This window comes from Mus pahari, chromosome 10 (genome assembly GCF_900095145.1).
Source record: "Mus pahari chromosome 10, PAHARI_EIJ_v1.1, whole genome shotgun sequence".
NCBI lineage: Eukaryota > Metazoa > Chordata > Mammalia > Rodentia > Muridae > Mus > Mus pahari.
In genome coordinates this window covers 16241670-16266592 of record NC_034599.1, presented here as the reverse complement: position 1 = coordinate 16266592, position 24923 = coordinate 16241670, and the positions used below count along the sequence as shown (strand labels likewise).

At 49.9% G+C, this 24923-nt stretch overlaps 1 protein-coding gene across 2 annotated transcripts in view; it reads left to right on the top strand.

Annotated features, from left to right (window-relative positions):
• Positions 1-24923, top strand: part of Dnmt1 (DNA methyltransferase 1) — a 46505-nt gene that overhangs the window by 7802 nt on the left and 13780 nt on the right. The window contains exons 2-21 of one of the 2 annotated variants that reach the window (XM_021206211.2): positions 2449-2485; positions 3169-3276; positions 3400-3610; positions 4423-4498; positions 7137-7212; positions 8094-8125; positions 8646-8724; positions 10943-10980; positions 13326-13410; positions 15505-15545; positions 16545-16626; positions 18648-18712; positions 18969-19011; positions 19107-19187; positions 19263-19372; positions 21635-21753; positions 21985-22077; positions 22915-23066; positions 23342-23529; positions 23622-23799. In XM_021206211.2, coding sequence (XP_021061870.1) covers positions 2449-2485; positions 3169-3276; positions 3400-3610; positions 4423-4498; positions 7137-7212; positions 8094-8125; positions 8646-8724; positions 10943-10980; positions 13326-13410; positions 15505-15545; positions 16545-16626; positions 18648-18712; positions 18969-19011; positions 19107-19187; positions 19263-19372; positions 21635-21753; positions 21985-22077; positions 22915-23066; positions 23342-23529; positions 23622-23799 — 1894 coding nt within the window. Of the gene's footprint in view, positions 1-2448; positions 2486-3168; positions 3277-3399; positions 3611-4419; positions 4499-7136; positions 7213-8093; positions 8126-8645; positions 8725-10942; positions 10981-13325; positions 13411-15504; positions 15546-16544; positions 16627-18647; positions 18713-18968; positions 19012-19106; positions 19188-19262; positions 19373-21634; positions 21754-21984; positions 22078-22914; positions 23067-23341; positions 23530-23621; positions 23800-24923 lie in introns of both variants that reach the window. The other variant, XM_021206210.2, reaches the window with a different exon arrangement.

The following is a 24923-nucleotide window of genomic DNA, read 5'->3' as shown; positions in this document are numbered from 1 at the left end:
TGTTGGAAGTAGTTTCGAGTTCTCCACTGGAGAACTGGACTTTGTTTGCTTTTTGTAGCCCGGGCTAGCCCGTGAGCTCCCCATTCTGAGAGCTAGGATCCAGGCCTGTACTACCACACCTGACTGAGTCTGTCATGGAGGAACCTCGGGATCTAGAGACTGCTGAGCGATGATCACAGTGGCTGGGTCCCACCACCATTTTAAGGGCGCATAACTGGGTTTGGGAGTGTGACTCAGTAGTGGGCCTCTTGCCCAACACATAGTTTCTGATTTCATCTGAGCTCAGGTGGGGCATAAAAGGGACAAGACAGTCACATGGGCTGTTGTAGCAGCTGTGTTTATGCCTCTGGCTACAAAGGTCCACTTCTGCAGCTGCCTTTCTTTGAGTCTTGCCTTTGGCTAAGAATTGTAGGGTTACTTACTGTAGGGATGACTGTTGCCGGGCTGGCCTGAGCTCCTGGAAGAGTTTCCTTTTCATCTGGGTGCTGGGATAGAACTCAGGGCCTTGTGTGTGTTAAGCAGTGTGCGCTGCCACACTCCAGCCTGAGCTTAAAAAAAAAAAAATCACCTTCTTTTTAGTTATTTACGTGGAGCCAGGCTAGCCTTAAGCTCATTACGTAGTCTAGGCGGGCCTTGCACTCTCTTCCCCCCCCCCTCCCAAGAGCTGGGCTGAGAGGTGTGCGATACCACACCTGGGTTGCTGGGTGCTGCTGGGGATGGAACCCAAAATACGCATCCCCGCCCCGGCAAACATTCTGAGTCCCTGCTCTACTGTAGCTAGCTACGGTCCAGCTGCATGGTGTAGAGCATCTTTCCTAAGCAGAGACCCGGGGCAGACTGCCAGGCTGGTCCCTGTCTGCTTCCACACCCAACCTGTAGCCTACTTCCCCTCTCAGGGGTCTAGCACGCATGCGGTGGGCACCCCTGTCTAGGAGTGGGCAGGATCTGCCAGTAACAGTAATTAGAGTAACCATGGTGACCCTGGTCCTGCAGCTGCAGGGAAAGCTAGATCTGCCCTCTAGTTACTGAAACCTGAGAAGCCAGACTTGGAAGCTGCCGAGATGGGGCAGAGATGCACAGGCCAGGCCCCTGTGGTGCCCTCTCTGACAGACACCCACCTAGCTGGTTAGACCTGTTCACCCTCCACTGCCCCCAGGCTCTCTGAGTAACAGGTGGCCTCTTCTGTGTCTTTCCCTTCTAGTCTTTCTCCCCTGACCAGAGAGGTAGGAGACTTGTCAGCAGTCGTGACCAGTTCTTTTCAGTAGAATGCAGTGCTTGGGTACACGTTCTGGAGGCTGAGCTTTGAGATCCTGGCCTACAGTAGTGTCCCTCCCTGTGCAGTGCTATGCGTGGAATCCCGGGCTGCTGGAACTCTTACTCCTAAGCTGCGTTCTCAGCTCTCCAGTTCACCTCCAGCTCCTCAGTGTGTGGCTGTGGGCAAGCCCGATGGCCTGAGCCTCCTTTCCCATTTATTCAGTTCTGCAGGAGAGGGCTGCCAGCCATACATGGCCTTGAGGAGCCATCAGCTGGCTGGGTCCTACAATGCAGCCATGACTCATGCTGACATCATGCATGCTGTGGCAGGCCTTTTAGGAGCTGACCCAGTTAGGGAAAACAGCTGTAGGTCACCCAGGTTAGGGAAAGGACCCGACTGACAGCTCCCCATGTCCTCTGCTTGGAGACAGGGTCTCCTAAAGCCCAAGCAGCCTCAAACTCCCACTGAACAGCCAAGGATGACTGACCCCCCCCCCATGCGGAATCCTGGAATTATAGGAAGTACCATAGTACCCAATTTATGAAGAGCTAGGGCTGGAACCCAGTGCCTCATGCGTGCTCCGCAAGCTCTCTGCTGGCTGAGCCCTATCTCCAGCCCTGTTGTTTGAGGGACGGTCTCCCTGTGTAACCCAGGCCATAATCTGAGTGCCAGTCTGACGCTGTGAGGAGCTATCTCATAGAGCTCCTGGGCTGACCTCACCCCTTTCTGGTAGAATGATGTGTGCACTCGCTCAGGTTACTAAGGACATCGTGGGAAGGCGTAGCAGAACGTACTAGAAATTGAGGTGTGGTGGGGCATGATTGTAGTATTAGCGCTTGGGAGGTGGATGCAGGAGGAGTAGGCGATGAAGACCTCGGCGCCCAGCTGTGATTCTCACCTCTATACAACACCCAAAAAAGTTGATGCTAGACACCAGGGCCAGGGCAGAAGAGGGTGCTGCATTGCCCCAACACTCAAACATTATGTTCATTCCTCTTTCCCCTTTTTCTTTCCCTTTTCTTTTTGAGGATACAATTCTCACTGTGTTACCCAAGTTGACTGCAAAGTTACAGGCTTGAGTGATCCTCCTGCCTCAGCAGGAGGCTAATGCCATGCCACACCCGCCCCACCCCCAATTTTTTGTTTTAGATTGATTCTCAGAGGTAAATGAAGTTGCTTATTTTCTTTACCAGGCTCAAAGACTTGGAAAGAGATGGCTTAACAGAGAAGGTAACTGCTCTTCCTTCACATACTTGTCTGTACTTTGTGTGCTTTTGCGTGTGTTCGTGTGTATGTGAGTAACCTATATGCAGTTGGGTTGGTGTAGAGGCCAGGGGTTGACATTGGGTATCGGTCACTGTGCACTTTATCTACTAAGGTAGAGAGACCCACTGAGTCTGAGACTATGGGTTCAGCTAGTCAAAAGCGTCAGCTTGGTCTGGGAATCCTGTCTGCCCAAGTGCTGAGATTGTAGGCTGGCTACTTTGTCTGCCAAGCTTTTATGCTAGACCTGGGCGTCTGAACCATCGGCTTCATGCTTACACAGCACGTGTCCGAGTGTCCGAGCTGTCGCCCGAGGCCTCTGGGGTTGGTTGGGTTTTTTTTGTTGTTGTTGTTTGTTTTGTTTTGTTTTCGTTGTTTTTTGAGGTAGGGTTTTGATCCATAGCTTGGGCTGACCTGGAACTTAGTAGGTAGTTCAGACTGGCTTTAAATTTACAGCAACCCTCTTTGTCTAAGCTTCCTGAGTGTTGAGATCTCGGGCATCCTACACCATGCGTGCCTGACCTGTATTTAGTTTTTAGCAGAGCCAGGACTGCCCTTTCGCGGCAGGTAGGCATCTTAGTTCTTTCTGTATTAGTTTGTTAATTGCTAGCTTGTAAGTTTGGGGTTCCTCAGCTCTGTTCTTCCTACAGGAGTGTGTGAAGGAGAAATTAAACTTACTGCATGAATTCCTGCAAACAGAAATAAAGAGCCAGTTGTGTGACTTGGAAACCAAATTACATAAAGAGGAATTGTCTGAGGTAAGTCTGTTCTTTTTCCCAGTTTCCAGAAAGCTGCCTGCTTGCAGGTCTGTGACCAGAGGCAGAGGCCGCTGCGTGTCCTACTGTGGTGTCGTCCTACTAAGTTATCCTTTCCTGTTGTAGGAAGGCTACCTGGCTAAAGTCAAGTCCCTCTTAAATAAGGATTTGTCCTTGAAGAACGGAACACTCTCTCTCACTCCAAAAGCCAACGGTTGTCCGGCCAACGGGAGCCGGCCGACCTGGAGAGCAAAAATGGCAGACTCGAACAAATCCCCAAGATCCAGGCCCAAGCCTCGGGGACCCAGGAGAAGCAAGTCGGACAGTGACGCCCTTTGTAAGGACATGGGACTGTGGTTTCTTGGTTGTTTTGGGTTTTCTGGCTGTTTTTAGGAAGGCACCTGTCAGTATAGCTCAGCCTGCCCCCCTGCTCTCCCCCCCCCCAAGTGCTGGTTATGACAGGCCTGTGCTGTGTCACAGGTCTCAGTTGGCTTGTTTTCATTTTGGAGGCTGTGGTTCATTTGAAGAGACAGGCCACTTGAACCATGGCATGTACCACATGTATTCTAGTTGTTTGTTTCTGGTGCTAAGAAGGAAGCCTAAGGCCTCGGGAACACTAAGCCCATGGTGACACTCAGCTGCATGTCTGTCTGCCCCTGCCTCTGGAGTACTAGTGGTATAACCCAGGACCTGGGTATGCTAGGGAAGGGCACATCTATCTGCCAGGCAGAGCCCTGGCTATCTCTTTCAGGGGAGGGAGGAGCACTGGTGATGGAGGTGGAGCAAGGGTGTACAGGTGCTCTGTCACGGAGCTGTACTGGCGTCTGGCTTAGTTTCTGTGCACTTCTGCCTCGCTTAGACTCCCACAGATGGTCCCTACGCGAGGTTTCAGTTTAGGGTTTTGAGGTTTATGATGGTGTAGACATGGTATGTGGTCACTGTAAACCGTTCTTGGATTCTGGGCTGTATGTTCCTATTGCTGGATACTAAGCAATGGCAGTTCTAAGGGGCTGCCTGCTGACCTGTGTAAACTGCTATGCAGTTTATAGTCCAGCTGAGAGCCAAGAAATGTGCATTCTTGCAGTGCCTGCCGCCTGCAGTCACTTGTTCTTGAAGTATGCCATGTCACTTTCTCTTGTTTTTAAGCAGTTGAAACTTCATCTAGTTCCGTGGCTACAAGGAGAACCACCAGGCAGACCACCATCACGGCTCACTTCACGAAGGGGTTAGTAGTAATGAGTGGCTGGCTGGCGCTCGTGGGGCCTAGTAACCTTGGGAAGAAAATGAGTCTGAGTGGATGTCCCTGCCTTCCATAATTCCTAAGTTTTGTTTTATTTCTTGCCTTTGTTTTAGTACTGAGGCTAGAACCCAGGGTCTGGTTTATGTTAGGGCCTCTACCACCTCATCAGGGGTTTTAGGCAGGGGCTTTCCCACTGGGCCATGCTTCTACCCTCCCCCTGGGGGATTCTAGGCAGAGGATTCCCCACTGAACCACACGGTGGCCTCGCATAGACATTCATTTTGTAGGTTTTTGTTCATTTTTCACCTTGTGAGAAACCTTAAACCATACATACACAAAGCTATAGAACACAGTCCAAGAACCCTTATGCTGAGTCAGAGAGATGTCTCGGCAGTTAAGAGCACTGGCTGCACTTTAGAGGACCCAGGTTTGATTCTCTCCCTGCACATGGTAGTTAACGACCATCTGTAACTCTAGTCCTGGCGATCTGCTGCCCTCTTCCAGCCTCCTTGGGTACTGCATGCATGTGGTGCACAGACACACACGCAGGCGAAACACCTATACACACACGAAGCTTGAACAAAACAAAGAACCCTCATACTGGTCACCGGGTAGTAGAAAAATCAGACATATGCTGCTTTCATGCCTTTATGAGCTACTTTTGTAGTGGAGCCTTGCTCCTTAAAGTTATACCAGCCAACTTCATAGCAGCATAAACTTAAGGCAAAACATATATTGTGGGTTTTTTTAAAAAAGAATTACTTTCATGCGTATGGGTGTTTTGCTTGCATATGTGTGTGCACCACATTGTACAGTGCCTGTGGAAATCAGGGTATTGGATCCCCTGGAACTGGAGTTACTAGTGCTGGGTCCTGAGCCCAGGTTCTCTGCCAGAGGAGCTCTTAAGCACCAAGCCATCTCTCCAGCTGCACACATCTGTTCTTATACATGCACGCATACATATATGCACGCATACGTGGATATATGCATACGTGGATATATGCATACGTGGATATATGCATACGTGGATATATGCATACATATAGTGTATATGGCATGTGTATGCATTTGTGCAATGTGATCGCCCATCCAGCCAGCCATAGCCTAGGTAGAACTCAGGTCTTCAAGAGCACTGGGCGCCCTTCATCACTGAGCCAGCTCTCCAGGACACAATGTTTCTCTGAAACATTAGAGCCTTTCCTGCCACTTTGCAAGACTCAAAAGAAGTGGATCTAGACAGCAATAGCTTCTTACAAAGAGAACAGATTTTTGACAGAGATAACTGTTCTTTGAGTCGGCCTCAAAGTATGAAGCTGGGTAGCTCTTTTAAAGAAGATCTGGTTTTAATTTCCAGAACCGACATGGTGGTTCACAACCACCTATAACTCGGGGATCTGATGTCCTCTTCTGACCTGTGTAGGTACCAGGCACACAGTTCATAGATACACATGCAAAACAAAGCATCCACAAACTGTAAAGCTGGAAACAGGGAGTTGAATGACCTGGTAGGCAAAGGGTTTGCTCGATTTGCAAGCACAAGAACCTGTGTTCAGATCCCAACACATGTTAAAAGCCAGGAATGCCAGCGCTTGTTTGCAATCTTAGCATGGGGTGGACACAGGCAGATCCTGTGCCCTGGCTGGCTAGGTAGTGTAGCCAAGCCAGTGAGTTCAGGATCAGTGAGAGACAACTGTCTCAAAAAATAAAGGGATGGGCAGTGGTGGTGCATACCTCTGCTCCCAGCACTTAAGAGGTAGAGGCAGCAGAGAAACCCTGTGTCGAAAAACAAAACAAAACAAAAAAAAAAGGCAGAGGCAGGTGGATCTCTGGAGTTCAAGGTTAACCTGGTCTACAAGAGTTCCAGGACAGCCAGGGCTACACAGAGAGACCTTGTCTCAAAAACAAACAAAACAACAAAAAACAAGGCAGCTTCACTCAGTTCCAGGTGGCTCAGTTCTTTTTTTTTTTTTTGGTGGGGTTTTTTTTTTTTTGGTTTTTCGAGACAGGGTTTCTCTGTGTAGCCCTGGCTGTACTCTGTAGAACAGGCTGGCCTCGAACTCGGAAATCTGCCTGCCTCTGCCTCCCGAGTGCTGGGATTAAAGGTGTGCGCCACCACACCCGGCTCAGGTGGCTCAGTTCTTAAGAGCGCCTGCTCCTCTTGCAGAGGACCTGGGTTCAGGGCCCAGCACCCATGGTGCCTCACAGCCACTGGTACCTCCAGTTCGAGGGGACCCAACATTCTCTGACTTCCACAGGCACTATACAATGTGGTGCATAGCCACACTCACGTACAGGCAAAGCACTCGTGCATAGGAAGTTAAATCTAAACTTTTTTTTGTTTAAAAACAAATACATGGGTATGAGCACTGTGCTCACAACTGCCTGTAACCCCAGCTCTAGGGGGCCTAACTCCCCTGGTCTCCCAAAGCTCGTGTACATATACACTCAAACAATACAAGGAATTACTAAAGCCCTTCAGTCCTGGGTAGATGGGCCGGCCCCTCCTGGCAGGGAAGATACCTGGATCTTTAAGAGGTTCTTTTGTGAGAGAAGGGAAGTCATTGAAGACCGCCGGACAGCTGGGGGGGGTCTCGGAACTAACAGTCTCCTCACTGTGTGACAGCCCCACTAAACGGAAGCCCAAGGAAGAGTCTGAAGAGAGAAACTCGGATGAATCTGTTGCAGAGGAAAGAGACCAGGTGGGCCAGCCCTGTCGACTCTGCACACTTTGATTTATTTGCTGGCAGAGTGAGCCAAGGTGGTCTATCTCCTTCAGAGTATGTGGCTAGAGGAGGGGGAAGGGCAACCTGTTGATGGAGTGTGTTACATGGTGGTGGACCCTGGTGGGTTTGAAAATGGTAGCCCAGCAGGCTGAGTGCTGGGACAGCTGATGCTGTGACGGCATTAGGAGGCAGTTCTACTTAAGTTTATTTTTTCCAATGTTGGGATCAAACCTAGGGCCTCATTCATCCTAGGTAAGCACTGTACCATTGACTCATTCTGGGCCCCAGTGTTTGATACATATAAATATATTGACACTACTATGTAGCCCAGGCTGGGTTTGAACTCGGCATGTAGTTGAGCCTGGGCTTGAACTCTTCCCATCTTCACCTCCCAAGTACTAGGATGGCAAGTGTGGACCACCATCACCAGCTGGTTGGGATTTCTATGTGTATTTTGGGTTTTGTGTGTGGGTTTGTGCACATGTGTGCAGGTGCCCAAGAAGCCAGGGATGCCTAGTACCTGGAGCCAGAGTTAGAGGGAGTTGTGAGCCATGTGAGATGGGTACTGGGAACTGAAGTCTGCCACTCTAGAAGAGCAACATGCACTCTCATGACTGAGCCATCTCTCCACACACCCTGCCCCTCTTTGAGACAGGATGTCCCTGTGTAATCCAGGCTGCCCTGAAACTGTAACTCGGGGTGGGCACGATCTTACGGTAGTCCTCCTGCCTCAGCTGCTTGAAAACCGAGTTGCAGGTGTGGGCTCACACGCCTGCCTCTCCCCACTTGTTTAACTTGTGTTTGTTGTTGGTCTGCTTTTCAAACCAACATTGTCTTTTCTTCCTTCCTCTGTCCAGGATAAGAAGCGCAGAGTTGCAGACACAGAGAGGTAAGAATCCATGTAGTCTCCTCTGATTTGTCTCACTTACAGGAATTTCCTTTTGAATAGTTGGAAAGAGTTCTGTAGTAACATAAACCTGTTCATGGTGCTGAATTTGGGGCCAAATTATTATTTTTGTTTTGTTTTGCTCTTTTTGTTTGTTTGTTTGTTTGTTTGTTTCGAGACGGGGCTTCTCTGTGTAGCCCTGGCTGTCCTGGAACTTGCTCTGTAGACCAGGCTGGCCTTGAACTCAGAAATCAGCCTGCCTCTGCCTCCCAAGTGCTGGGATTAAAGGCATGCACCACCACTGCCTGGCTTGGGCCAAATTATTAATCTTTCAATTCCTTCCTCATCACAAAAGGAGATGAGGTCTCCTGGTGTCATGAGGCCCGGGTTGGTAAGAGAACATTTGGCTGTTAAAGTTCTGGGGTGGCAACTGCTGTTGGTGTAGGAAGTTGCGTTCATGAAGCTGCTCTGGGGTCCGAGCTGCTTGGGTCCTGCCTATGTAATATTCTACTTCACCTGACAGTGGTGCTGGAGTTGCTGTGGAGAAACTGGAAGGAGTAACACCGGGAGCCCAACTGGGTCCGGAAGAGCCGTGTGAACAGGTAAAGCCCACCCCCCACCCCGGCTTCTTTCCTTCAGCACATCTCAGGTGGGGAGAGCAGAGGAGGGGTGCGTGACAGCTGGCTTAGGAAGCCTTGACTTGAGAGCCTCCATGTGAGCATAAAGGTGGTGCTGAGAGGTTCCGTAGCAACACCCACACACAGCTGCCTTCCGAGCTGGGCTCTGGCTCCGTGGCACTGCCTTCCGAGCTGGGCTCTGGCTCCGTGGCACTGCCTTCCGAGCTGGGCTCTGGCTCCATGGCACTGCCTTCCGAGCTGGGCTCTGGCTCCGTGGCAGAGGGTTGGCAGAGCATGCTTGAAGCTCCAGTTCCATCCGTAGCATCCTCACGGAAAAGAGCCCTCCCTACCCAGTGTTGCCTCCTTGGCTGGGATGAGGTCAGCTCTTTCCTTCAAGCCACACCGAGGGGAAATGAGGGTGAAGGGTCTGAGCTGCACAGATACTTTTTGATTGGTGGAGTACTTGCCTGGCATGCATATGCAGCCTTGGGTCTTATCTCCAGGAACAACAAAGAATTTCCAGGCCACTTAGTCCTATACCTGGGAAATAGAGGTCATCCTTTTTCTTTCTTTCTTTCTTTCTTTCTTTCTTTCTTTCTTTCTTTCTTTCTTTCTTTCTTTNNNNTTGAAGATTTATTTATTTATTATATGTAAGTACACTGTAGTTGTCTTCAAACACTCCAGAAGAGGGCGTCAGATCTTGTTACAGATGGTTATGAGCCATCATGTGGTTGCTGGGATTTGAACTCCGAACCTCTGGGAGAGCAGTCAGGTGCTCTTACCCACTGAGCCATCTCACCACCCCCCCCTTTTTAAAAAAAAAAAAAAAGATTTATTTATTTATTATATGTACGTACACTGTAGCTGTCCTCAGACACTCCAGAAGAGGGCGTCAGATCTTGTTACAGATGGTTGTGAGCCACCATGTGGTTGCTGGGTCTTTCTTTTTTTAAAGATTTGTTTATTTTATGTATATGAGTACACTGTAGCTGAGCAGCTGGTTGTGAGCCTTCATGTGGTTTTTGGGAATTGGAATTTTTAGGACTTGCTCGCTCTGGTCAGCCCCGCTCGCTCAGGTCAATGCCACTTGCTCAGTCCCTGCTTGCTCCGGGCCAAAGATTTATTATATACATAAGTACACTGTAGCTGTCTTAAGACATGCCTGAAGAGGGCATCAGATCTCATTACAGGTGGTTGTGAGCCACCATGTGGTTGCTTGGACTTGAACTCAGGACCTTCGGAAGATCAGTCAGTGCTCTTAGCTGCTGAGCCATCTTGGAGGTCATCCTTTTCTACATAGCAAGTTCAAGATTAGCCTGGGCTACTTGAGACTTATCTCAAAAGGCACCCAAAAAAATTACCACGTTTATCGTGTCTGTTAGGGTTCATACATGTGGATGTGAAAAACAGCTTTTAGGTGTTCTTTTTTTATCACGGAGCCCAGGAAACTCGGGTCATCAGTCTAGACAGCAAGTACTTTCAGCCACAGAGCATCTCGCTGGTCCTTTTCTGTTCAGGGAATTCTAATTTGGGTCATTAGATGTGTATGGCTTGCCAAGATCTTTCCCTAGCCCTTTAGAAATCTTTACTTTTGTGTGTGTGAACTGCAGCACCTCCCCTGCTCCCAGGGTTTGTCTCATAAGGATGCCTCTGCTGTCTGCTGACTCCACCAGAAGACGGTTGTTTTATTATTTACTTATTTATTTTCCCCTGAGACAGGGTTTCTTTTGTGTAGGAAAAAACTTGGCTATCCCAGAACTAGATTGGCCTCCTAAGTGCTGGGATTAAAGGTCTGTGGCACCACTGCTGGGCTTTTTAAAGTTTTTTAAGGAAGCAGAGTTGGGATTTAATAAAGATACTTTAATGCAGGCTTATGTGTGAGTTGAGAAAGGCAACCTCCTAGAGACTGGTGTGGCTCCCCCAGAATCGGAGTGAGATAAAACCAAGTGTGGTCCAGGCTCCAGGAAGAGCCACCCAAAACAGTTGTCCTGATGATAGAATTCACCTTACCAGTCTTACTAACTAGTATCTAGTAGGGTTACTGAGGGTCTATTAATTCCATAGCAGGAATTCAGGACAAATTAGGCAATTGACTTTTTTCTTAGTGGTTGTGCCAGGGTCTCAGTATGTATGTATATGTGGCTGATGTCAAACTTAATATGTAGACCAGACTGACTTTTTATTAACTCTTATTTCCTCTTAGGAAGATGACAGGAGTCTTCGAGGTCACACCAGAGAGCTGTAAGTGCAGCTGTCATTACCTCTGTGCCCTACAGTGATGCTTGCTTGCGGTGTTGCTGCTGTGAACAGGGGGCCTGGGACCGAGCACTAGTGTATTTTCTAGTCTGGGAAGTTCCACTGAGAAAACTCGGACCAAGGTGGGCTGGAGAGATGGCTCAGCAGTTGAGAACACTAGCTACTTTTCTAAAAGGTGATGGGTTTTGTTTCTGGCATGTGGAAGCCAACTACTGCCTGTAACTCCAGATCCCAGGGGATCAGACACTCTTCCAGCACATGTATACAGATAACATAACATGCTGGCAGAACACCCATATACATAAAATACGAATAGCTGAAGAACAGACCCAGGGACCTCACCCAGTGAGGTGGCTCACTGGGTAAGGGTGCTTGTTCACAAGTCTGACAGTTGAGCTTATCCCTGGAACCCGTATGATGAAGGTTGTCTTGTGACTTCAATGTGTGTCTGTACTCATACATACAGATAACTTAAAATCCAACCAAGCTGGCCATGGTGGAACATATCTGGAACCTCATCTTGTGTTGGAGGCTAAGGCAGGAAGGTTCTCATGAGTTCAAGGCCAGCCTGAGCTAGAGTGAGCCACTGTTTCAAAAAGAAATGAGAAGAAAAATCATTAAGAAATAAGAGCATTGTGGTGCGCACCTTTAATCCTAGCACTCGGGACACAGGTGTTTCTCTTGAGTTCTGAGTCAACCAGCTTTCAGGCCAGGCAGGACTAGAGACATCCTGCTTCAACAACAAAAGGTACCTACCCTACTAAAGGCTGACATCATTCTAGTCTGCGACCTTCTCCTCACTCGGACCCTGCCTCAGTAGTCACGTTGCTGTCTATCTCGTTGCTAGTGGCTGTTTAAGTGAGCTGGCTCACAGTGTGAAAGCTTAGCCGCCACTGAGCTTGCACCTGGCAGCTGATTCTGGCTGACAGTGGACTAACTTAATTGTCCACGTGAGCACATCCTTATGTCCGTAGAAGGGCACAAGCAACTAGTGCTGGCCTTCAATACTAATTTTGATTCTGGTGTTTGTATATATTTAGTTTGTATATATTTCTTGTTTGTGAGACAGGGTTTTTCTGTGTAGTCCTGGCTGTCCTGGAACTCACTCTGTAGACCAGGCTGGCCTCGAACTCAGAAATCCGCCTGCCTCTGCCTCCCAAGTGCTGAGATAATGCTGTGCACCACCACCTGGCTTATTTGGAGGTTTTTAATAGAAGGATCTCCTATGTAATTCAGACTTGATCCTCTGCCTTGAGATCAGGAATATAAGAATTTCAGGCCTGTCCTATCACATCCAGATAGAGACGATCCTCGTGACATGTGTCTTAATGTGGGTGTCTCGAATCCAGAGCCTGACAGAGGTGGTTTCTTATGGCATGCATCTGTTCATTCAGTCAGGAGTCCCGATTGACTCCCGAGGTCACTCTAGGGCTAGCCTCACACCTCCTAAGCACTGGAGTCATGGGTGAATTGCCAGGGGAGGCCTGCCCAGCCAGTGCTTACGTAGGTGCTGGACCGGCTGAACTCCGGTGCTTTTCTGAGCTATTCCCCAGCCTGAGATGGTGGTGATGGTGGTTGTTTGGGGGGCTTTTTGTTGTTGTTTTTGTTTTTGTTTGTTTTTAAAGCTTCTGTTAATACCCACTCACTTGACTCTTGCAAATATTGAAGGCCCAAGTGCCGAGTGCCGAGGACAGCCTGGTGTGTCTGATCACAGATGCTCGGGGTGGAAGGTAGGGTGCAGAAGAGTAAGACAGTCAGGCTCCTGTGGGAGGGAGGCAGGCCAGCCTTCTGTGCTTGCTGATCGCTCATTTCATCTCGACAGTGTTCACAGGGCAGGTGCAGACAGTCCTGCTCGCGAAGGCCTGCTGGTGGTTTGTCTTAACTTTTGGCGTCTCCGATTATCGCTCATTTGAAGAGCTGAGTGGTGTGGTTGATAGACTCGGGGTGTGCATGGGCGCAGCATACCAGTGTGTTTATCTGAGAGTGTACACCCATGCTCCATCTTGCCTGCAGAGGTCAGAGGAGAGCTCTCAGGTTTCCCTTCACTCCTCCCATTATGGGTTGTGGGGATGGGACTCAGACGTCTGGTGGGTCCCAGTTGAGTACTTGCCATCAGTTCATGATGCTGTAGGCTTGAGCCCCAATTCTGCACAAATGATAAAGTCATAAAGGATAAGCAGGTGACTGGTAGGAAGGGTGACCTGGTCTCGAACTGAGAGGACACATTTCAACCCTCACTTGACTGCTTGGATGTTGCCCGGAGCCTTGATGACCAGTGTTCATGTGTGAGATTTTTTTTTTTTAATTTATTTTGCTTTTTTATTTGGCAGATCGTCGAGGCAGAAATCAAAGGAGGAACTAGACGGAGAAGCAAGACCAGGAACGCACTTGGACGAGGATGATGACGACAAAAAGGTAAAGTCCTTATCTATCTAAGTGGGCCGTGCTGTCCTCTACTGGATTGGCATAGATGGTGCCGGGCAGGCGTCTGGGCGCACCGCATCTGTTCCTCAGTACTCGGCAGGTTTGCCTGATCTCCTTTGGGTGTTGGTTGGTTGTCACTGCACGTCTAAGCCTGTCAATTCAGCAAGCCTGCCTACTCCTTTAAGTCCCAAGTTCAGTTCTTGACTCTCCATCTTCCTCCCCTCTGCTTACTCAACTGAGCATCCTCGAATCCTAAACAGGCCTGGCGAATGGAACACACCTGTAATCTCAGCACCGGGAGGGTAGAGGCAGGAGCATGATCCTAAACATGAGGATCCTGGTCAGCCTGAGCGGAAAAACTTTCAGAACAACCAAAGTCCTTCCTGCAAAGCTAGAGCATACAGCTAGACGTCGGTGCAAGGATTCTCTCAGTAAAACATGTGGAGATTGAACAACCCAGTGTTTGCCTGGGTGCTCATGTCCTCTGTAAACCCCTCTAGTGCATGTGTGTCACCTAGCACCCTGTCTGTGCTGTTTGCTTTGCTGGCACAGTACTGTTTAGGGAGTACAAAATGACAGTCTCTGTGAGCTGAGGACAGGTTTCTGAGCCTCTTGCACCTACGGTCGGTTGAATCTTCAGGAACATGGAAGGCTGATTGCTTTAGTTAGGTGCCAAGATACAGTGCTCGGTCTGTGGGCTCTTGCTCTGTGGGTCTCTAGGGCAACAGAGTACAGTGCTCAGTCTATGGGTCTCCAGGGCAGTGGGTGAGGCCACAGACTCATGTCTCAGGTGTCCACCTCAGGAGAAGCCTGAAATATCTACCTGGTTTCCTCCCCATTGAGACTTGGAGTGGAGTTTGAGCCCAGGCGAGCAGGCTTGTGAGTGTTCCCACTGCTTGTCTAAGAGAATGCCACAGAATGTCTCCCAGTCGCCTCAGGTGCCTCCCTCCCTGGATGCCGGGATCACTGCCGGTGCTTGCCTGAAAGCAGGGAGTTTTTGTCTGTATCCTGTTTTATTTTCATATTTGTGTGGGGGTTATGTGTGGACATCAAGAGGACAGCTTGTGGGGCCTGGTTCTTGTCCACCGTTGGGATCCCTGCAATGGTCGGGTGTGTTTGCAGGTGCTGAGTCATCTTGTTGGCTAGCTCTTGGTTTGGGATAAGTTCTCAATCTGGTACCCGGACTAAAGCTTGTCACCTATCCCACCATGCCTCACAGCTGCCTTGTGGTGGGATGGAAGGATTGAGAGTAATATTCAATTTGTTGATATGTATAGACCACACATACCAGATGGGTATCAGTAAGGTATACATAGACTCACTCGTACCAGATGGGTATCAGTAAGGGACTCCTCATTTACAAGCTCAGAAACACTACACTGGCTGTTTGGAATACAGCTATGTAGCCAAGCATCCCCTTGCCCTCCTGGCTTTCCTGCCCCTCACTCCATCCCCAGTGCTGGGATCGCAGGTCTGTGCCACCTCCCCCAAGACCTCACGCATGCTCGGCAGGCACTCTATCCACTGAGTCCACTGTTTGGTTTTGAGACATCGTCTCACTGTGTAGTCCTGGCTGGCTTTAAATTCAGAGCTCTACCTGCCTCTCCCTCCCAAGTGATAACTAAAGGTGGGTGTCATCATGCTCAGCTGTGGTTTGTCTTTGGTTTTGTTTGTTTTAAGGTTTTTCAAGACAGGGTTTCTCTGTGTAGTCCTGGCTGTCCTGGAACTCACTCTGTAGACCAGGCTGGCCTCGAACTCAGAAGTCCGCCTGCCTCTGCCTCCCAAGTGCTGGGATTAAAGTCGTGCGCCACCACTGCCCGGCTTTTCTTTGTATTTTAAGGCAAGGTCTCGGGCTTCATCTTCCCAAGTGGTAGGTTACAGCATGACCACCATGACTAGAAAGTTCTGTAGTGCCTGTTGATCTGTGAAAAATAGGAAGTACAATCTTGAAGCCTCTGTTCCCATTTGGCTCAGGAGAGAACCTGTCTTGTGTTCAGAACCAAGAATTTGACCCTGTGCTCTTCTTGCGTTCACCCTGCTTGGCCTCTGAAGTAACGTTGTTTTCTCTCTGTTGTTTGCTGTCAGGATAAAAGAAGTTCCAGGCCCAGAAGCCAGCCCAGAGATCTGTAAGTGTCAAAAGTGCTTGCACCTTGCTAACTGTTAACTCCTAAAGGCTCTGCTAGGGAGAGTCTGAGTAGACAGGGAGACCAGGGCAGCTGGGGCCCTAGCTGGGCCACCTGCGAGGGTCCGCTGGGCCACCTGCAGACCTTTCAGAAGGAATTCTGCCGTCAGTCTTTATGACTTTTGGTTTAGCGGTGAAAGTGTTGACCTGTCTTGCGGAGCCCATGGTGACCTTGAGTTTCTGATCCGCTCACTGTCTCTTCTTTCCCTGGGCTGAGATTACAGGTGTGCACACTGTGACCTTAAAAGTTTATGTGTATGGGCATTATGGCCACATGCGTGCCATTCTTCAGATCCCTGGATTTAAAGAATGTTTTTATTTATATATACATGTTAGAATTGGCTAGATTCTGCATGAAGTGCTCTCAGGCCCAAGCAGTTGTTGGATTTCTTGGAGCTGGAGTCACAGGATAGTGTGAGCTGACTTGTCATGGGTGCTGGGAAATGAACTTGGGTTCTCTAGAAGAGCAGCAGGTGCTCAGCTGTTGAGCCATTTCCCCAGCCTCTTGGTTTTTGTTTTGTCTTTCTCTTTTGTTACTACTGAGAACACCAAGAAGTCCCAGCGTGTTGCCCAGGCTAACCTGGAGCTCGTGACCCTGCTTTTAGCCTTCTGAGTGTTAGGGCTGCAAGTATGGCGGTGCTTGCTTGTGTGTGTGTTTGTGTATAGTCACAAAGTTGACACAGGGTCTCACTGAACCCGAAGCTCATGGATATGCTTGTATTAGCTGGCCAGTAAATCCTGTGGATCCTTCCATCTCTCCCTCTCCAGCACTGGGATTCCGGCCGTGTGCCTCTTGTGCCGGATGTGGATGCTGATGATCAAAGCCGGTCCTTACGCTTGTAAGGCACCTTAGGCTGCCTCAGCTGCCTGTGAGCGTCATTCAGAGGTGGGCATGCCGGAGCTGGTTTTCAGAGCTAACATTTAGTGTGTTACTTGTTTGTAGAACTGCCAAACGGAGACCTAAGGAAGCAGGGCCAGAGCAGGCAGCTCCAGAGACTCCCGAGGACAGAGACGAGGATGAAAGGGTAAGTGCTCAGGCCCTTTAAAAAAAAAAAAAAAAAGAAAAAAGATTGGATGTGCATGTCTGTCGACCGCATTTGTGCAGTGCTCACAGAAGAGAGTGATAGACCGCCTGGGCCTGGCTGTGGGTGCTGGGACCTGCACCTTGGGCCCTCTGAAAGAACGGCCGTGTTCTGCCTTATGATGTATTTGTTTCAGATTTGGTACAAATCATGTAGAAGGTTTGCTCAGCGTGGGCTGTAATTTGTGGATGATGTCCTGTAGTTTTCCAGCTCAGTTATCACTTCTCGGGCGTATTTCTTGCTATTGGTCCTCTTTAGGGATTCTGGAGGTGGTGAGCAAGCGCTGAGGTTTTAGCCCAAGCTCGGGCACCGCGGGCTTCACCTTCTGTCCAGCCGCTTGTATCATTTGTCTTTGAGTATGGGGATGAGAGCTAAGTCCTCTGCTACTGAGCCACGGCATCAGTTCTAACTCAGTGGTGGTGTTCTTCGCTATTGGTTCTTTGAAATAAGGTCTTTTCTCCATAATCCAGGTTTACCTCAGTCCCTCACTGGGATGTGACATGAGCCACCATACCTGCCTCGCCTAATGTCTTTACTGCTTTTACCTAAAACTGACTGGAAGCTGCAGAGGGCTAGAAACCCAGTCCCTCCTTTGCTTGTTTGTGGGAATTTATTTAAAACCGCTGTCTTTGTGTGGAGCCCCTGTTTGAAGCTTGAGCCCATATTTATTTCCTGCTGCTTGAAATAATGGGTGTCGGGGGTCAACAGACCTCCGTAGGTCATTGCTGCTGAGGCCACTCTGGTCATCCGGCCTGTGCAAGGCTCTGGATTCCATCGCCCAGCATTGCAAAGGGGAAAAGTCGAGCGACAGCAGCTGCAGCCCCACATCCAAAGGGCAACAGGAGGGCAGGTCTCTTGACTTAAGGCCGGCATGGTCTACGTAATTTGAGACTCTCAAAGGAGCAACCTGACTTCTCTTTTCAGTTCGTATTGAACTGATTCTCCGTCGCCTTGCTCAGGAGGCGCCTCTGACAGGCGTCCCCAGTGAACCGTGTAAACTTCACGATTTTAAGAGGTCCTTGTCTAGGAGAGCCCCGCAGTTAGCTACTGGAGAGGCTGCTCTGGCTCCCAGACCACACCCGTGTTGCTGTGTCCTCACGTAGCTTTGCATGGCATAAGGAGAGACTGGGCTCTGATATCCTCCTTTCCGCAAAAATGGCTTATTTTAGCTGGCAGTTGTGGTGCACGCCTTTAATCCCAGTATTCGGGAGGCAGAGGTAGGCCAGTCTCCGAGTTCGAGGCCAGCGTGGTCTATAGAGAGTTCTAGAACAGACAGCAGCCCAGAGAAACTGTTTCCAAAACTAAAACAAAAAAGGTATAGCTTTTGGACCAGGGCCTCTCTTCGGACTTTGTTAAGCCTTGCTTACATCCCTAAGTGCCCTGGCTCCTAATGTGTCCGTGCTGGGGGTGCTTGCTTGGTCTTTTCCTGTTTGATTTTGAGACAGGGTTTCTCGGTCCTGAAACTCGCTCTCTAAGTCAGGCTGACTTCAAACTCGGATCCTCTGCTGCTGCCTCTGTCTCCCAAGTGCTGGGACAAAGGTGTGTGCCACCACTGTCCGGCTTTTTTTATAATTGGAGTAGGGTCTCGCCAAGTATCTCAGGCTGACTTCTAACTCACGGTTCTAGGCTTCTGAGAAGTAGGGTTGGGGCAGACTTGTCATGGGATTTGGACGTTGGCATAATTTGGGCCTTATTGCCTGACCTTAACCACCTTTCTTCCTGAGTAAGTTTTTTTTTTTGTTTTTGTTTTATTTCGAGACAGGGTTTTTCTGTGTAGCCCTGACTGTCCTGGAACTCACTCTGTAGACCAGGCTGGCCTCGAACTCAGAAATCCGCCTGCCTCTGCCTCCCGAGTGCTGGGATTAAAGGCGTGCGCCACCACTCTGAGTAAGTTCTTAACCCTAAAGTGCTGTCCAAACCAAGAGATGTCCTGACCTTCTATTCCGCTTGCTCCCTTTGTTTAGGAGGAGAAGAGACGAAAAACGACACGTAAAAAATCGGAGTCACTCACCGTTCCCGTACAGAGCAGGTGATGGTGTTAGACAATTCCAGAAAGTGGGGTGAGAGATGGGTTAGTGAGCTGCCACAGCAGCCTTAGCTTCTGGTGGGAGAGCAGACCAGGATATTCTGCTTCTGCTGGGCACGTTGGTAGAGGGTCTCTTAGACCTCCACGTCCGACAGTCACCGACGTGCACCGGGTGGCTTAGGAAGAGAGAGTGAGTGCAAGGCTGCTGCTGGTGTATTTCAAGCGATTAAATGGCCAACAACCTTGTGCTTCCTTCCAGATCAGAGAGAAAAGCCGCTCAAAGCAAAAGTGTGATCCCGAAGGTAAGGGCCTCTACGGGAGCTTGGCTGGCAGCGAGGATACGGCAGTTCACTGATGGTGGGGGCTGCCCTCAGGCCGTGCCCGTTCCTTCCCACAGGTCAACCCGCCAAAGTGCCCCGAGTGTGGCCAGCACCTAGACGACCCTAATCTGAAGTACCAGCAGCACCCTGAGGACGCTGTGAGTCCCTTTCTGCTCTCTCCCTTTTACCCCCTGCCACCTGGGGCCCACGTCTCACTGTCCCCTGTCCTTCAGGTGGATGAACCCCAGATGCTGACCAGTGAGAAACTGTCCATCTACGACTCCACCTCGACTTGGTTTGAAAACTATGATTCTTCTCCCATGCATCGGTTCACTTCCTTCAGGTAATCACCGAGCTTGGCCACCTGTGATAATGTCCTACTGGTAGGTGCTCCTATTCGGGGCATCCATGTATAATCAGTCCTTCATCCTAACAGGACTTCTGGAGATGCTCACCCTTTAAAGAGCCAAGAGGGTAGACATCAGCCACATGAGACAGGGTTTCACTTAAACAGCCCAGCCTGCCCTCCAGCTTGATAGCAGTCGTGGATGACCTTGGCCTCCTGATGCTTTTGTGCTGTTCTGGGGAGCCAGCGCTCACTTACGCTAGGCAAGCACTTTGCCAGCTGAGCCACATTTACAGCCCTGGTTTTTGTTCTTGTTTTCTGTTTTGTTTTTCCAGACAGGGTTTCTCTGTGTAGCCCTGGCTGTCCTAGAACTCACTGTAGACCAGGCTGGCTTTGAACTCCCTGAGATCTGACTGCCTCTGCCTCCTGGGTACTGGGGTTAAAGGTGTGTGCCACCACCTTCAGACCTGCTTTTTTGTCTTTTGAGACCCTGGGTCTTTAGTCTTTAACTATGTCACCGGAAGGAGTGTCTCTCAGCTCCCTTTCATCCCAAGTGTTGAATTCCAGGTGTGCCACCACACAGAGCTTCATTTTTCTTTCTTTTTTTTTGAAATCGGGACTCGCTATGCAGCCCTGGCTAGAACTCTTGAAACTGATCAGGCTAGACTCAACTTGGATCTGCCTGCCTCTGCCTCCTGAGTACTAGCACTAAAGGTGCGCACCGCTGTGCCTGGCTACAGACTCTGGCTGGGTTCCTGTTCCGATGCTTTTTCACTGTGCTGGAGCCTAGGGCCTTCTGCACGCTAGGCGAGGATCTCTTTCTCCCTCCCAGGTTTGTTAGCCGCTCTGAGGTTGGTGTGGCTCCATTAGCGAAGTCTTTAGTCTATGCCATTCTGAAGCTCATCCCTGTGCTCACACAAGGACCTGCCTGTGCAGGGAGCCAAGTCCACAGACATAGCACTCAGAGCCTTGCCTTCCGTCACAGAAAACCAATCAGTGCTCAGATGATGTGTGTATCTCACAGGTATCCTGGGATCCACATCTAGAGGTGAGACTCCTAGGGCTTGGGTCGCCACCTGCTATGGACCCAGCCATCCAGGCCAGGCTAGCTCTGAGTTTTTGGCTGCCCCCCTACCTCCTTTCAAGTACCAGGGTTTACAGGCACGCCCGCCATCTGTAACTCAGACAGGATCTCTTTAGTGCGCTAGTGGTTTGACTCGACTTTGTGTGGAAGGGTCAGAATAGCACTTCCTGTGTGCTCTATACTTTCATGCTCGGTATGGGATTGTGATCAGGTTAGTAAACTTCTGCCTAACAGCTCCGGGTAGTGAGACCCTGAGGGGCAGAGAAATGGCAGAAGCAAAGGTGCAGTCAGAATGGAGGCTTGACATGGAGAAAGGCCTTATGAAGGCCAGTGGGGCACAGAGAGGGGCCGAGGTCCTAGGCTGTGCTTAAGTTTGCCTGAAGGCTCAGGCTGGGCCTGATCTGACTGGGCGGCAGTAAATGCAGAGGCCATAGTCTCTGGTGGAGAAGCAGGCCTAGGTCATGACCAGGTTGGGACACACAAGTCCTGGGCTGTATGTAGCGGAAGGGTCCCCTCAGGAACACCCGTTGGCATTGCAGCAGGCATCATTATTGGGTTGAGAACCCACCCTAGGCTGAAACACCTAGGGCCATTTGTGTTGAGATCCCTTGAACGTGCCTGTGGCTGTCCTCCCTACCAGGTGGCTGGTCACTGTTAACTCTTCCCTGCTGCTGGAGCACTGACTTCCATAAAGGATACCCTCTGCCAGTAATCTAGCAGGCTAGGCCGTAGTAGGCAGGAGACCTCTGAGGGGCCCGTGAAGCCTGCCCTGTGATAGCAGTCAGCAGTGGTCTCACTGTGGTACCCTCGGAGCTGAGGCCGGGCTTCCTTCAGTGAGTTATATGGCCACCTCCCTGGTGGGTGAAGATCTGAGGGCACGCAGCTCTTTTGCTAGAAGCTGGGAGCTATAGGGGCTCTGCGTTGGCCGAGTGACTAGTAGAAACAAACCTTGGGCAGGATCAGGCCTGTACTACAGTGTTCTTTTCAGTCTGGAGAGTAAACTCCAGTTCGGTTCCTGATACCTATGTAGGGCAGCTCCAGCTTCAGAGCAACCCTCTGACCTTGCTGTTTATGCTTGCAGTACAGGAGAGGGATGGAGAGTCGGGGTGGGTAAAGGGTGAGGTTGACTCTCAGTGTTGGGTTTGGTGGTAAATTGATGTTTGTTGCCTATTCAGTGTGTACTGCAGTCGAGGGCACCTCTGTCCTGTAGACACCGGTCTTATTGAGAAGAACGTTGAACTCTATTTTTCTGGTTGTGCCAAAGCAATTCATGACGAAAATCCATCTATGGAAGGTACGTGAAGTGTTCAAACAAGGGTTGTTTTCAAGAAGCAAGCTCATTAGGAGGCAAGATACCCCTCTCATGGGAGGTACTGCTTCAAGGAAGAGCTTGAAGTTCTGCCATTAACTGAGCAAAATGACCTTGGGGAGGCAGCATGCTGGCTGGGTCTTCTGGAGGGGATATGAGTTGTGAGTCGCCGTGTTTTTAAGTCTTGTTTCTTATAGAAAGACATCTTTTCTACAGGTGGTATTAATGGCAAAAACCTCGGGCCAATCAATCAGTGGTGGCTCAGTGGCTTTGATGGTGGCGAGAAGGTGCTCATTGGCTTCTCCACTGGTGAGTGTCTGCCCGGGCACAGCATCCAGGAACCGCCTGCCTGCCCGGGCTTGGGGGATCCGGGCAGAGGTTTCCTCGGGCCTGGGGGATCTGGTGGCTAATGTTGATCATAACTGGCCTGGAAGCGGGTCCTCCGCACATAGGGCAGTCAAGTGCTTACAATTCGAATGGGTCCAAAGCTTAGCTAAGTTCCCTTTTCTTCTGGCCCAAGTGGTTCAGCTAATGGAGAAACTTAGCTAAGTCCCCTTTTCTTTTGGCCCAAGTGGCTCAGCTAATGGAGAAGTCGGGCTGTTGGGGTTTGGTTGTGGGTTTTTTTGTTTGCTTTGGTTTTTTTAGGTTGTAGGATAAGTTTTAGACTGTTCTGGAAGCTCGGAAGATTCATACTTGCCCTGTGTTCAGCCTGGAGGTCATCGGTTTTGAGATGGCCTTAAGTTTCTTTCTCTACGCTTCCTGTGAATGTTGTGCACCATACCATGCATGTGGGGTCATATAGGGTAACTTGTAGTTGATTCTCTTCCTCTACCATGTCAGTCCCTAGGCTCAAACTCAGGTTGTCAAGCTTGCAAGCCAGCACCCTTACTGGTGAGCCTTCTCATTGGCCTTGAAACAGCTTTTTAAAATGTATTACCTGCTGGGCAAAGCTGATACCTGTTGTTCTAGCTACTCAGGAGGCTGAGGAATTCAGGGCTAGCCTAGGCAACGTGACAAGAGCCCATTACTTAAACTAAGCAGCCGTCTGCATAAATGACAGATGTTGGAGATGGACATGCTAGTCAGCCTAACTGGACTACTCATTTGTTCATATTCTTTAAAAAACAAGTCATGCTTTCTTCCCAGCATTTGCTGAATACATTTTGATGGAGCCCAGCAAAGAGTATGCGCCAATATTTGGGCTGATGCAGGAGAAAATTTACATCAGCAAGATTGTGGTTGAGTTCCTGCAAAACAATCCTGAAGCTGTCTATGAAGACCTGATCAATAAGATTGAGGTGAGAGCTTTGCCTTCCCTTTGGGTTTGGATCCACATACAAGAATCTGCACAATCTTGCTTTGATATAGATGAATGAAGCAGGCCTTCGGGCATGGCATAGTTGTAGAGCCCCTGCCTAGAACTCCCCAGTGAGGGGCTGAGGTACATTGCAGCTTAGTGGTACATTGCCTGCCTAGCATGCGTAAAGCACTAGGCTCTCCCTCCCCCCTGTCCCCCAGCATTACAAGGAAGCAAAATATTCGAAATATCTGATCTTCTTTTCTTCCCCTAAAGACCACTGTTCCTCCTTCTACCATTAATGTGAACCGGTTCACAGAGGACTCCCTCCTACGCCACGCCCAGTTTGTGGTGAGCCAGGTAGAGAGTTACGACGAAGCCAAGGACGATGATGAGACCCCCATCTTCTTGTCTCCCTGTATGAGAGCCCTGATCCATTTGGCTGGTGTCTCCCTGGGACAGAGGTAAGGATGTAGCAAGAATCACATTGGAGGCTTGAGACCAGAGGCGGCGGTCTCCTGTGTCTGGTTCCTGAAATGGTGGCCATCTCCCTCAGGCGAGCAACAAGGCGCGTCATGGGTTCTACCAAGGAGAAGGACAAAGCGCCCACCAAAGCCACCACCACCAAGCTGGTCTATCAGATCTTTGACACTTTCTTCTCGGAGCAGATTGAGAAGTATGACAAGGAGGACAAGGAGAATGCCATGAAGCGCCGCCGGTGTGGTGTCTGTGAGGTGAGCGGGCCATCCTTGGCTGTCCTTCCTTAGACATGAAGGAGATCGGTCCATGCTTTGGGGTGGCTGCCTGACTTGAGGGCCTGATGGACAGAGAGGGTTGAAGTCAGTGTCCAAGGCCTTTGGTTTGGATGATGCTATTGGCTACAGATCCTGGGTTTCCTGGGAGATGATGCTAGCTCTGCCTCTATTTCCTGAGGGTGCTGAGAGAGCAGACCGCTGACCCCAGGAGCCAAAGCTGTCCCCTCCAGCCCCCAACCCCAGGCACATTTCTCTCGGTTTAGATTTGTGGCTGCAGAAGCTTCTTGCTTTGACCTCCAAGAGCTGGGCTTACAGACCTGTGCCACCGTGCCTGGCTCTTGTGAATTGTAAATCCTTTCCAAGAGATAGCCTTGGAATCAACCTACCTCACATTAAACAAGCAAACACAAACTTCAGATGATGTGGTAAAGCACAGGCCTGTGATCCTGGCGCAGGCCGAGAAGTGGAAGCAGGAGGACCGGGATTTTAAGGTCCTTCTCAGTGAGTTTGAGGTCAGCCTGGGCTGCTATGTTTGAAGAATTAGAGAATGAATTTATCCTAAACCATAGCCCACACGTGCACACGTGTACTGAGGTGCTTCTGTGTCCAAAGATGGCCTGAAACTTCTCGTGTGCACTGGGCATCTAGGTATGCACTGCCATGCCCAGACCTGTGATGTCAGCGTGCCCTGCCTGACAGCAGCTTACAGGGCTCGCCTTGTCCCAGGCTGTACAGGGACTTGGGTATCCTGTGGCTTTGAATGGCTGAGGAGACTCCTGCGTGTGCTGTTCTTAGCATCCGGGGGGCAGCTGGAGTTTTACTTTCTTCAGAGAAAGTCACCTTTTGCAATTTACGGTTTTGACTTTCCCTGGGTAGAGCTGGTTTCCACACCCCACAGTAGCGTGTCTGTCCTCTTCTCTTGGCAGCCCTCGTGAGGATGCCGTGGCTTCGCTGTGCCTTGACTTTTCTCACTGTCCTTGTATCTGATGTTTGTTTTAAAGGTGTCTTTTTTTTTTTTTTTTTTTTTTTTTTTTTTTTTTTTTTTTGTGGTGGTGTTGGTGGAGTGGGGTTGCGGTGGTGTGTGTGGTTGCGGTGGTGTGTGT